Consider the following 11,815-nt stretch of genomic DNA (forward strand, 5'->3'; position numbering starts at 1 on the left):
TATATTAAAATCACGAGGGAGGGAATAGTTTTTTTTGGCTACTTGTCCAAATTAGTGCAGGTGGTTTTATGTAAGTGTTCCTAGTTTCTGACTGGACGCTGGTATTTCCACAAGTGTGTCTGTCTGACGAGCTCATGGCGAGTCACCGTAACTGAAAGGCGACGCAGGCGCCGGACTATAAATACCCGGCGGGTGAGGGCCACAACCGTGTTGTATGAAAGGAGAGAAGGTTAGCACTCCCCTTGACAAGGATGGAAGAGGCCCTTGGGCCTTACAACACGCATACGGTTAAGGCATTGCCACCTACTTTGTGGCATCTAACCACTGTTTTTTTTTTTTCAACCTGAGGCCCGGGGCTGCGCCTCCCACCGATTACAGAACAGATCTGGGCCTTTGCGCAGTGGAGACCGGAGAGGCAACACTGATCAGAGTGGGGACGAGGTGCGCAGAATGTGACCCCACAATCAATACTCTGGCCATCGGGACATGCGCAGAGCGGAGAGAAATGTAAAAGCCCTCTTGTCTCAGCTCCCCACTGTCACCAAGTGACCTGTTGCCATCTGTCCAGGGCCGTGTCTCCACGCTTTTGTGCCTTTTGTGGGTGACCTTGCAGCTCAAATGTCCCCAAGAATCAGTCGAAGGGCTGCCTGGGCCCCCCAAGTGCAAGAAGGCCGTGATGTGCCAGCGGGAGAACGTCCGCGTGCTGGACAGGCTGCGCTGGGACCTGAGTTCAACGTCCATGTGTCCACCACCGGCTACATCCCCAAGGAGGGGGATGTCCGCTGCTCCATCAGCGAGGCCGCCCCGAAAGTGCCAAGCTGACCGCCGTCGTGCACCCCCCAGCCATGGAAAACACAGAGAGCGGGCTCAGTCTGTGGGTCCACGAGCTGGCCATCCGCAGGAAGAGCGTCGTCGTGAGGGAGGCTGAAGGCCAAGGATATTCAGGGCGATGTCAAGCCCTTCTTGGCCAGCGTGGGCTGGCTGCCCGCTTCAAAAGGCGCTCGGCTTGAAGCCTGTGGGACTTGCAGACAAGACGGGCTCTGCCGATCAGGATGCTGCAGGGGAATTTAAAAAATTACCTGTTCCATGTCATCCAGGAAAAGCGTTATGTGGCAGAGCAGGTTTCCAACACTGACGAAACCGGCTTGTTTTACGAGGACATTAGCCAATGAACCCGCATAATGCACGTGGCTGCCGGGGCCCCTGGCTTTAAATCAGTCCAAGGTCCATGCAGCGTTGCTGTTGTGTGCCAATGCCAAGGGCGACTTCAGTGCAAACCCCAGTGGTGTATGGAGCCCCAAATCCACGAGCCTGAGAAGAACCTGAGTCGGACGCCAATCCCTGGAGGTGGAGCAGAGAAGCATGGAACGTATCTGGGACTGGCTGCCCAACCGCTTCCCAACCACAGTGGGGCGCTAGCTCCAGGACAAAAGCCTTGCCTCCGAGGTGTTCTTAGTTCTGGACGACGCCTCAGTTCATTGCCATGAAGAGCTCGAAACTGCTCACCCCAACGTAGAGGTTCTCTTTGTGCCCCCAAACACGCCGTCTCTCGTCCAAACCTGGGATCAGGGCACATCCCGTGTTTTCAAGGCTCACTGCCGCAAGGCGTGCCAGGCTGTCCGCCAACAAGGAGACCAGCGTGACAGAGCACTGGAAGCCGGTCACATCCGCAGCGTTATTGACTGTATTGGCACAGCCTGAGCCAGGACCACACAGGTGACTTATCGATGGCTGCTGGGGAATGTGTGGCCAGACTGCATGAGAAAGTGTGAAGTGAAGACAGGATGGATGTCGGGAGGCCAGTCAGGAGACTGGTGCCAGGAGAGGTGGTGGCAGCCTGGCCTGTGGTGGTGAGGGCAGGGGACAGTGGCTGGGTTCTAGAGATGTTCTCAAGGCCGACCAACACTGACGGAGGGAAGACAGGGCCACGGTGACTGCATGGTCCCCACACAGGAAGGACACCCGCAGGCCGGGGGGAGATGGTGAGGCCTGGAGCAGGCTTAGGCCTGTTTGATGCCTGTCACACACGGAGGCAGGGGTGGCAGTGGGTTGTCAGAGCCTCGACTCCAGGGGACAGGTCTGAGACCGGTGGTCATGAGGCTGGCACGGTCGCTTAGGTCAGGGTGCACAGATGGGGAGCACAGCCGACAGCCCAGTGCTCAGCCGCGTGTACAATCTCCAGAAAAGTTGTCTCTCCTGACCTGCGGGCCTCCCCCGCTTCGTGGCCATCCCCCAGAGACCCTGCCTGGACTCTCCGACCTCCTCCTGTGCCCCCTCCCCCCACCCCGCCACAGGGTAGCCTGCTGTCAGGACAAGCTGCAAGGCCTGGGACGGGCCAAACAGCACGCTGGCTATCCCGTCCAGTGTGCCCTCCCGGGCTTTCTCGGCCCTGTGTCGCTACTGAGCTAGTTTATAACTCTGGATGTTGTAAGCCACTGGTAAGGCGAGAGACTTGTCACAGAAGTGCGAAAATTGTGTCCAGTTTCAGAATGCAGTCGATCCCCACCCTGTGGATTTGTATCTGTCTGCAAACTCAGCACTCCCGCTTGCCTGGAGGCCCGGTGGTCACAGCGTACAGGTTCCGGCCTCGTGCCAAGTACCATCTCCAGCAGGTGGTCATTCTGTATTTGTATGAAGGCCACGTTACCTTCTTTGAAAATGCACCTTTTCAAGGTGTTTCTGCCTCATTGCTCTGTTCTTGACCCCGCCCCTCACGGCAGGCTGGTCCTCGGGGCTCGGGGCCTCCTCCTCGGGGGCCCAGGGCTGGGTGGACACACCGTTCTCTCCTCCGGGCAGCCGAGCCTGCTCTGCCTCCACCCTGACTCGCTTTCCCCCTTGGCGTGGCAACAGAATGAGCCCTGCCCATTACTCAAGAGCCCAGCCTGTCATTAAGGCCACCCTCTGAGGGACTCTGACCCGAGGAGGCTGCACCACACCCTGACACTTACCCCAGCAGGCCCTGGAGTGCTGTCTCCATTGGCTAATGGACAGAACGTGCCAGAATGTGCCCGGCGAGCTCACTGTTCACACATTCTTGCAGACAGAAGTCCCTGAAGGGGTTAAACCAGCAGGAGGGGGCAGGGGGCCCCCCTCTCCTCACATGCTTTCCCGGGGAACCTGAGAGCACGAGCTCTGAGCTTCAGACGCGGGCTCACCTGGGCACCTGGCAAGAGGTTTATCAACTTAAACAAGCCAACCAGACTGACGATGCCAAGCTTACGGAGACACAGCAGCACCTGGCGAGTGCGCAAGGGAAGACGGGACCCTCAGCCTGACGGGCCTCCGGTTCACAGGAGGAACGGGACAGAGGAGGGGTGAAGGGGCTAAAACCAAACAAACCAAACCGCTGCCGTCAAGCTGATTCCAACTCATAGCGACCCCATAGGACAGAGTAGAACTGCCCCATAGGGTTTCCAAGGAGCACCTGGTGGATTCGAACTGTCAACCCTTCAGTTAGCAAGCCAAATGCTTAACCACTGCACCAGCAGGGCTCCAAGAAGGGCAAATAGCCTACAGTTAGTGAAATCGGGAGTAGGGCAGGTCTACAGGAAAAATGACCCGTTTCAGGCGTAAACGGTGAGGAAAACACGGACAGCCTGCAGTTAACCCAGGCTGGAGATGAGTCAGCCAGATGCACGTGTGGGATTCGTCTGGTTCCTGAGTCCAAATAGCCAACTATCTGTGTTACCTGTAGCTGTGTACACACACGTGTGCATATGCATACATGTCTCCACACACATGCACACACAGGTACATATCGTTAAAGATATTAACAAGACAGCTGGAAAATCGGAACACTGACTGGGTATTTGATGAAAATTACTGTTTTAGGTGCGAAAATGGCACCACGGCTGCTTTTGGAGAACGTTCTTTGAGAGACACTCATGTTCTCTGCTCACCTGATAAACGCCTGGATCTGTGCCAAAGCCATCAGGCCAGCAGATGAGACAGGTGCACGTTCATGAGGCTGGGCAACAGCGACACGAGGCAGCTCCCTACTTTTACGACAATAAAAAGCTGGCTTTCCCATGAACACAAGGTGATTATTAGAACCACACTAGACAGTCATCCAGGTGTTAACGGCAGCAGGAATTTGGGTGATCTGCCATCTTCACCTGCTTGTTTAGCGCTAACAATCAGCACAAATACAGAACCTTTGTAAGAAAAAGTTATTTTAAAAACCCAAGAACTTTCAACCAGAGCACCTGGTGGGGCTCATGGGGCTGCTGCAGAAGTGAGCAAAAGGAGGCTCTGTCAGCCCTCTTCCACACCCCCCTAAAAGACACTGGCCAGCCCGTAAGAAAGTTATGGGACAAAGTTACAAGACATGAAAATCTTTATTTTCAAAAAGAATGCATTTTTACATAAATCTACAACAGCGAATTCAAACATAGAAAAAATAAAACTATACCCAGGCCCCAGTGCTCAGCCCAGCGGGCTCCTTGCTCCCTGAGGGCCCCAGCACCAGGACAAACAGGAATCAATGAACCTTGACACCTTGGGGGAATCCAAGAGAAAAGCAACAGACAAGTGGAATTGTAGCATTTTCTACCCAAACAGGCTGCAAACACAGGATCCCAGGCCCCGAGTCACCAAGATGAAAACCCACCTTGCTTGTTTCTGAGAACAGAAAACCCATTTGTACATCTACTTTGTGTGTGTGTTGGGGGGCGGGGGTTGGAAACTTATTTCCAGATGCCTTCTAGAACTGGTTTTCTCACCCTGCCCGAAAGCTACGTTCAAAGGACCAGGAAGTCAGCAGAGGGGCGGACCACCGCATCACCAGCTAGGCCCCGACTTGCCATCAGTGACTCGCCATCCCCTGGCCCCAAAAACCTCAGGCCCTACAGGGTTTTACCCCATGGCACTGTCCACACCCGCACCCCACGGGCCCAAAGCTGGGGGTCCCTGGGACCAGCCTTCATGATGGCAGAGCCGACTGGGCCTTGACTCCATACCATGGAGTCTGCAAACCCAGAGCCCAGCGTGGTGTCCACACCCGTCAGCCTGAAGCTCTGATGGGCAGCGGACCGGGCCAGGTGAGCAGCCTCCTGTCACTGCAGCAAGGCTGCCCTGCAGAGTCTCAGTTGTGGCACACGGGAAGAAACCCAGGTTCCCCTTGCTCCACGGAAGACTCCCCAACAACCAAACTCCACACTGCAGCTGCAGTGCGACCCCCTGTCACAGACCCAACCAGCAAGATGAGAGAAGCCAAGTGGTGACGCAGCTCTAGGGTCCAGAGGTGCAGGGCAGGGGGACCAGGCTGCCCACATACACCCCAATGCTGCAAAAGCAGCCCCGGGCATCACCTGCCTGCCTCCGCCTGTGCACCCCCAACCCCGTGCGCCCCCAACCCCACAAGTCCAACCGGAGGCCAGGCCTGGAATTAGTCACGCACAGGCTGGAATCCCCCATAAACTACAATCTCAGCCAAGACCAGCACCTTTATCACGCCAACAGGATCACTGCAGGAACATTTCCAAACCAGGACTTCTCAGGCCTCCTCCTGCCTGGAGCTGCCGTCCCTCCCCAGCACTGCCCACGCCACCAGTCTGTCCTTCCGCTCGGACCTGGACAGTCACGGGGGCGGAGGCTGCTCCTTCCCTGGCATCTGACTTTGGGGGAAGAACCTTCTTAGCTTCCTGCCAATCGTGGGACTTCACGAACAGTGAGCTGGAGACGAGCTTCCATGGGTCTCAGCTGGCACAGGCACGCACGAGGCCCCACCTCCCGTCGTGGCTTGTGGCGCTGCGCGACCGCTGAGGAGACACGGGGACAGTGGGGTGCCAAGACCAGGCTGTGAGCAACGTGAACCGCCAACATCCGGAACACAAAACGTTTTTCACATGAAAATAACTTTACAACGTCCTGTGTTTTCCAGAAAGACGTCAAAATACACTGGGAACCACTACAAGCAGAAACCAACAAACGGTGAAGAGCCCGGCGTCCGTGCTGTTGTGGCGTCTGCCGAACAGACAGCGACGCGGCTCTGAGGAGGCTCAGGGGCGGGAGAGGCCAGGGAAACGGAGCGGGGAGCCGACACACCCCCGGTGTGCCTGTCACAGCGTTTGCACTGGGTAGGAAGATATCAAAAAAGGTACAGAACATTTACTGGAAAAAACAGAACTCGTGATAAATTGAACTTCACCCTTCTGTAATAAAAAATTAAAGACTTCTGTTGACTCTGTTGAAACACAGTGTGACTGGGAACTCTTCCCGACAGCGTTAGAAGAACTGGCGAGAAGTGTCACCAGCAACTTTTAGAACTTTCCGGTGGTGTGAGCGTTCCCCTCAGCAAGGAGGCTCAGACCCGGCCCTTCCAGGCCCCACGCCAAGCCCGGGGAGCCGCTTCTTGAAATCCACGTTTCTGGCCGATCTGGGTCAACTTCCTGATAGTCTCTCGTGTCTCAAAAGGGCTTAACAGTCGCTCTTCCACAGTTTAATTGTTTTGTCATTTTCTAACGCAGCTGAGGCAATGATGTTTTCTGTCGGATGACACGCTGTTGAGATCACAACATCTGAAAACAAAGGGGCAGTCAGGAAGGCTCCCTCCCCCGTGGCTGCAGTCGCCCTCCCTGCGGGGTGGCCCAAGGGGACAGGGCCTTGCCCTGACCACTGACCCACGTGGCCTTTTACTGGGTCTGACGCGTGGAGCCACGGGGGACAGAAAGGACGGGGAAGGGGCCAGTGCACCTCCGCGCAGGATGGGGAGACCCAAGAGCCTCGCCCACCACCACCTCACGGGCGGCGAGCCCAGGGGGAGCACGGGGCCCTGTCCACGGCTCCCAGTAAGTTTCACTGGGGTTTTCAGTTCTTTGTTGATGAGGCACCCTCTTCCACGGATCCCAGAGCGAGTGTACTCCCCACCCCCCAGCACGCCAGGGAGCTGCCTTCGTGCGAGGGCAGCCGCTCCAGCGAGCGTGTACTGGGGCAAGCCCACGTGACACATCTACAGCTAAGTGAACAGAGCCCCAGACCCCCACCTGTCCCTGCGTGCCCACCACGCCCGGGGCGGGTCAGGGAGCAGCGGGGAGGGAGCGTGCTTTCCAGGAGTGGGGAGAGATGTGGTAGACAGTCGGGAAACAGGGACAAAGTGAGTGTGGACCCCAGGAGCCACGTCTCAGTGCGGGGTGCTGCTTTGTTTTTTTAGGACAGTCTAGCACTTTCTAAGACTTTCATCAAATTCTCCAAAGAGTCTACAACCCCTGCTGTCTGCCAATGAGCAGGGCAGTGGACGTGGGTGGCAGAAGCAGCCTTGGAGGGTGGGGGGCTCAAGGGCATCCCAGGCATTCAGGAATCGCCCAAGTAGCACTGCGGCGAGAGCACCATCACGGAGCCCTGGAGCCGCACGAAGCACCAGCCCCTCTGGGAGATAGGAAGAGCCCCCAGGGGGAAGCCAGGCCTCCAGAACCAGGCAGCAGATGCCTTGCTCCCTGGGACAAGGAGGCGGTGGGGGTGGGGGAGAGGGGACAGGGGAGAGGAGAAGCAGCAGAGAAAGAGGCTGCAGAGCACAGGGGTGGGGGGGTGGGACGGGGACAGCTGGGCGTCGGGTGGACGAGAAGGGCCTGAAGCTGGGCATGGTGGCAGAGGGGGGGACTGTGTTCAGCGCCGCCTCCCTGGAGCTTCCAGGGCGGGGTCCCGTCCCCTCCAGCACTGAAGGAAGAGGTGGAAGCAGGGGCACGTGACGGAAGCGCCCACTTCTTCACCACTCTTACCAGAAACACCCCCGGGTGAGCAGCACGCATGCCCGCCCAGTAGGCCTCAGCTAACCTGTGTGGCCTTGTAACTTCTGTACAATCTCTTTCGTCTGGAGGTTCCAGATGTAAACCAGGTTATCTTCGGAGCCAGACACGATCCACTGTTAACAACCAGGAGAGAGGAGGTGAGGCAGCAGCCGGGTGGGGGCAGGGACACGTCCTTTACACCCCCCGCCGCGTGCACACCCCCTTCCTGTAGCTCCTCTGAGGGCATGAGAACACAGAGCTTCCCCTCCTCTCCGGCTAGCGTCTAACACTCCGTCTTCCCCAAGCCAAACTAGCTGCGCAGCCTCCCGGCCACCGTCGGCCTCACCGTGCTCGTAAGGGATGGAGGTCTGCCATGTCACAAAGAGAGGCTGAGGCGTGAAATGTCTTCTTAAATGACCGTTTTCTAAGTTTCTGTACCACCTACATTTCAGCCGAATGCCACCATCTCCTCTTTAATTACTACCCACCCCCGGGACCTGAGGGCCCAGGAAGACCAGGGGGCGAGCGAACGTGTGGATATGGCCGCTCTCCTGCTGCTCGGAGCAGATGACCATGAGGAGCACAGGGGACAACAACGGTCAAAACTCCAAGCCCAGCCCCTGCCGGTGATGGACTCACGGAAACGTACACGGAGCCACGCCCACGGCACCCTGACTTAACAGGAAGGTGGGAGGTGTTCGTTACAACATACGCTGTGCTCTGTGAAAAGGAGCGAGGCGGATCTAGAGGCAGGCCCCGAGGTAGCATGTGGAAGTGTCTCCGACACTCTGGCATCGTTTAACCACGTTTGCTTCGAAGCCAGAAACACGTCTGCTTTGTGGGCAGAGGAAAGCGCCGCTGAGGATGAAAGGCCAGCCCAGCAGAGGGGTTCCTTCGGGACGGAGCGGCGGCGGGCCGAGAACCTTCACAGGGAGGAAACCTACCTTTCCACCAGTAACTGAAAAGTTGGCAAATATGCAGTACTTCTCATTCTTGTGGCCGGTGTAGGTCTTCAGGCACTGAAAGGCAAGGGTGGCGGGCTGTGTGGAGGCATGGAGCCCCTGCACGCTGGCTAATCCCCGCAGTGCTAAGCACAGGCATTTTAGGGCTGATGAAACCCAGCTCTTAATTAAAGTTCTCTAAATGTTCACAAGTGTAGGAACACATGCTCTAGTCAAAGCTTTATCTTGCAAGCTAGCCGATCTGCAAAAAGCCAGGTCTTTCAGAAATCTGCAGCAGAGCAGCTCCGGGAAGACTGCTCCCGGCTCTGAGACCTTCCTGCTGCTGATCCCCCCCGCCCGGCCCAGTCCCACTGCCAGCAAGAGCCCCGACCCAAGAACTTAACCAGCAGACACACAAGCGAGTGCACGGCTGGCGCTGCACCATGTCCCGGGCGCTCACCTTCCCTTTGCTGTAGTCCCAGAGTTTCAGCGTGCTGGAGGGACAGAGAGAGGCGTGAGTCACCTACACAGGGCTCCCAGAGATGCCTCAGCTGTCCCTGCACCCACACTCTGCTGCTGCCCAGCACGGCCCAGCTTAGGCTTTGGGAGCAGAGCCATGAGGTGTCGGCCCCCCGAACAGAGCACACAACAGATACCATGAGCACCAAGTTCACAAAGCCTGGTAACTTGATGACACTCAAAAGCACAATGGGAAAACGCCAGATACCAGTGGCTCAAAGACAGGCTTTCTACAGCTGCTGCTGGCATTCCTTCCCGAAATCAAAGTGGCCGGCCTCGCTTCCACCACCAATGGGTGTAAGGAGCTTAGGGACCACCCAGGTGGATTCCAGCCGACACTCGTCCTCATGTTAGGGGCAGGAATCCACTCCCACGCCAGGCCGAGCAGGCACAGCTCTCGGCAGCGTGGCCCTCAGGCCGGCCCCACGCAGAGACAGCCAGTCTGTGTGCAGGGAAGCAGGGCTTCACCGACTGCCCAGGACGTGTGCTGGGTAACATCAGGGTGCTCCAAGGTCAGAGCGAGAAAGTACCCCAGAGTCACCGCAGCCCACCCAGTCCTCACACAGCAAGACGCTCGACTTGACAGGTGACCCCGGCAGAGGGGTGGCCTTCCTTCAGCCCGCTGTCTACCTTTTAGAAGCCAGAACAGCGGCATCCGAGCCACACCCTCTGTCTACAGAGCCTTCACAGGAGGAGGTTTGCCTCTGGCAGGAGATGGTGTCCCTGAGTGAGGTGGCCGGCCCACCCGCCCCTGCACAGGGAAAAGCACTCACTTGTCCAGCGTCGCAGCCAGGATGTACTTGCCATTCGGAGAAAATTTCACAAAGGACACCGGGGGGTTGTCGTCATCTGAGTGGAGACACAGAGCAGGGCTGACGCTCACGGCGGCCAGGCGGGAGAGACCGTGTGAGCACAGGAACCACCCGGTGCCCCACCTCAGACCCTCACGCAGGTGCCCCCCCTTCGCCGGACACCCAGCACAGTGTGACCGCTGGGCTGGCCTCGCAGGATCCAGGGGGGCATCCTGTAACCTCCCCTCCGAGCTGGTCTTTAGGAACAAAGGGCCTGAGGCGAGTTAAAGCCCCACCAAGGCGGCCCTGGCCTGGGCCACGCCCCAGCTCACCAGGCGCTCTGCAACAGTGAGTTTACAAACACGCGAGTGAACGGGGAACACTGTCACCGCCAAGGAGGCCAAAAAGGCTCGGGTGAACGAGTCTCGGCGGTTCCCCTCTGACATGGTCATCACAGCACAAGTTGTTAAGGTTCTCTCTGAAGCCAACCTTTACGATACCATCCCCACATCTCTAGCTTCAGATGCTCTGGGTCTGAAAGCTGAACCCCAGGCGATCCTGCGGATGCAGGTGAGCACCACCGTGACGGTGAAGTTACCCCGTCACCCTCACTCATCCAGGTGAGAAGAGCTGGCGCCCCAGACCCACCAGCAGAAGTCAGGACCCCCAGCATTGCTCATGCTGGGATCCTCGCGTGGGGGAGCAACCCCTCGCCTGGGTGAGGAGGGCATCCGGCAGGGCGTGCACCCTGTGTGGGAAACGGGGGTTAGTGGGGAACGGGCGGCAGACCAGGCCGTCCCTCCAGCCCTGAGAGCCCCCAGAGGGTCTGCACACCATGTTCCGAGCTCAGAAGGGGAGCGGCACGTGTATTACCACAGCCGGCAGGCCCGGCCTCACTGCCCGGCTCCAGGGGCCTCCGCTCCCTCGGGCCGGCTGCCAGCACTGTGAAAGCATGAGAAGCTCACTGATCCTCCTGCCGGAACCGGTGCCAGGAGGGCAGACGAGGTGAAGCACTGCCCGCACCTCTACCCAAACAGCCAGCAGAGCACTGCCGGGACTGCCTCAGCTGACTCATCTCAGTGGAGCGCAGAAAGCTCCAAAGCACTAGAGTGCATGGAAACCACTGACCATGCGACCCTTGCCTCCCCCAGGCCCTCGTGCTGACCCCTCACGGGGCTCACTGCGCCCTCAGCACAGCAGGTCTGAGCCCGCCCACCCCTGGCTGGGAGACGGGGCATTTCCTTCTCAACCCCATACACCCCCACACAGCAGCGAGCGAGCAGGGCAGCAAAAAAGTGAGTCCAACCAGACCTCAGCCCAGCACGTGCTGCTGTGTGGCCTTGGGCAGCTACCTAACCTCTCTGCACCTGCCCATAGGAGTGGACAGCCCCACACGCCCACAGGGGTGCGGTGAGGATCACAGGGCTAACGTGAGCAGTGCCGAGCAACACCCAGCAGACGCCAGGCGAGCGCTGGCAGCTGCCGTTGCACACCTGTGCAGGCTTCTCAGTACAAATGAGGACACTGCCCCACAGGGCAGAGGTCACTGCACAGACCCCTGTGGGCAAAGACGCCGAGATCACCACAGCAGGGTCCTGCCGTCAGAAACAAGGATGGGGTCAGAAAGATGGCCCACCACAGTCACATCTGCTAGGGAAGGAAGCCAAGTAGACGAGGCTGCAGCACCAGCTCCCTCCTCAGGCAGGTCAATGGCACACAGCCCCCTCCTCAGGCAGGTCAATGGCACACAGCCCTCTCCTCAGGCAGGGAAATGGTACACAGCCCTCTCCTCAGGCAGGGAAATGGTACACAGCCCTCTCCTCAGGCAGGGAAATGGTAC

General features: G+C 58.2%; 1 protein-coding gene and 1 non-coding gene across 3 annotated transcripts in view; one reads left to right on the plus strand and one right to left on the minus strand.

Moving 5' to 3' along the window:
- The first annotated feature begins 207 nt into the window (after window positions 1–207).
- LOC111822815 (U6atac minor spliceosomal RNA) lies at window positions 208–333 on the plus strand. Its single transcript, XR_002825927.1, has one exon. It is a non-coding gene; the product is annotated as a U6atac minor spliceosomal RNA (small nuclear RNA).
- Window positions 334–5,413: 5,080 nt separating this feature from the next.
- The window catches only part of WDR5 (WD repeat domain 5), a 26,106-nt gene continuing 19,704 nt past the window's right edge, over window positions 5,414–11,815 (minus strand). For both annotated transcript variants that reach the window (XM_023742634.1, XM_004388662.3), the window contains exons 10-14: window positions 9,958–10,033; window positions 9,126–9,159; window positions 8,669–8,743; window positions 7,771–7,858; window positions 5,414–6,518 (exon numbers count right to left, since the gene is read on the minus strand). In XM_023742634.1, coding sequence (XP_023598402.1) covers window positions 6,418–6,518; window positions 7,771–7,858; window positions 8,669–8,743; window positions 9,126–9,159; window positions 9,958–10,033 — 374 coding nt within the window. In that variant the 3' untranslated portion in view covers window positions 5,414–6,417. The remainder of the gene's footprint in view (window positions 6,519–7,770; window positions 7,859–8,668; window positions 8,744–9,125; window positions 9,160–9,957; window positions 10,034–11,815) is intronic.

This window comes from Trichechus manatus, unplaced genomic scaffold (genome assembly GCF_000243295.1).
Source record: "Trichechus manatus latirostris isolate Lorelei unplaced genomic scaffold, TriManLat1.0 scaffold00214, whole genome shotgun sequence".
NCBI lineage: Eukaryota > Metazoa > Chordata > Mammalia > Sirenia > Trichechidae > Trichechus > Trichechus manatus.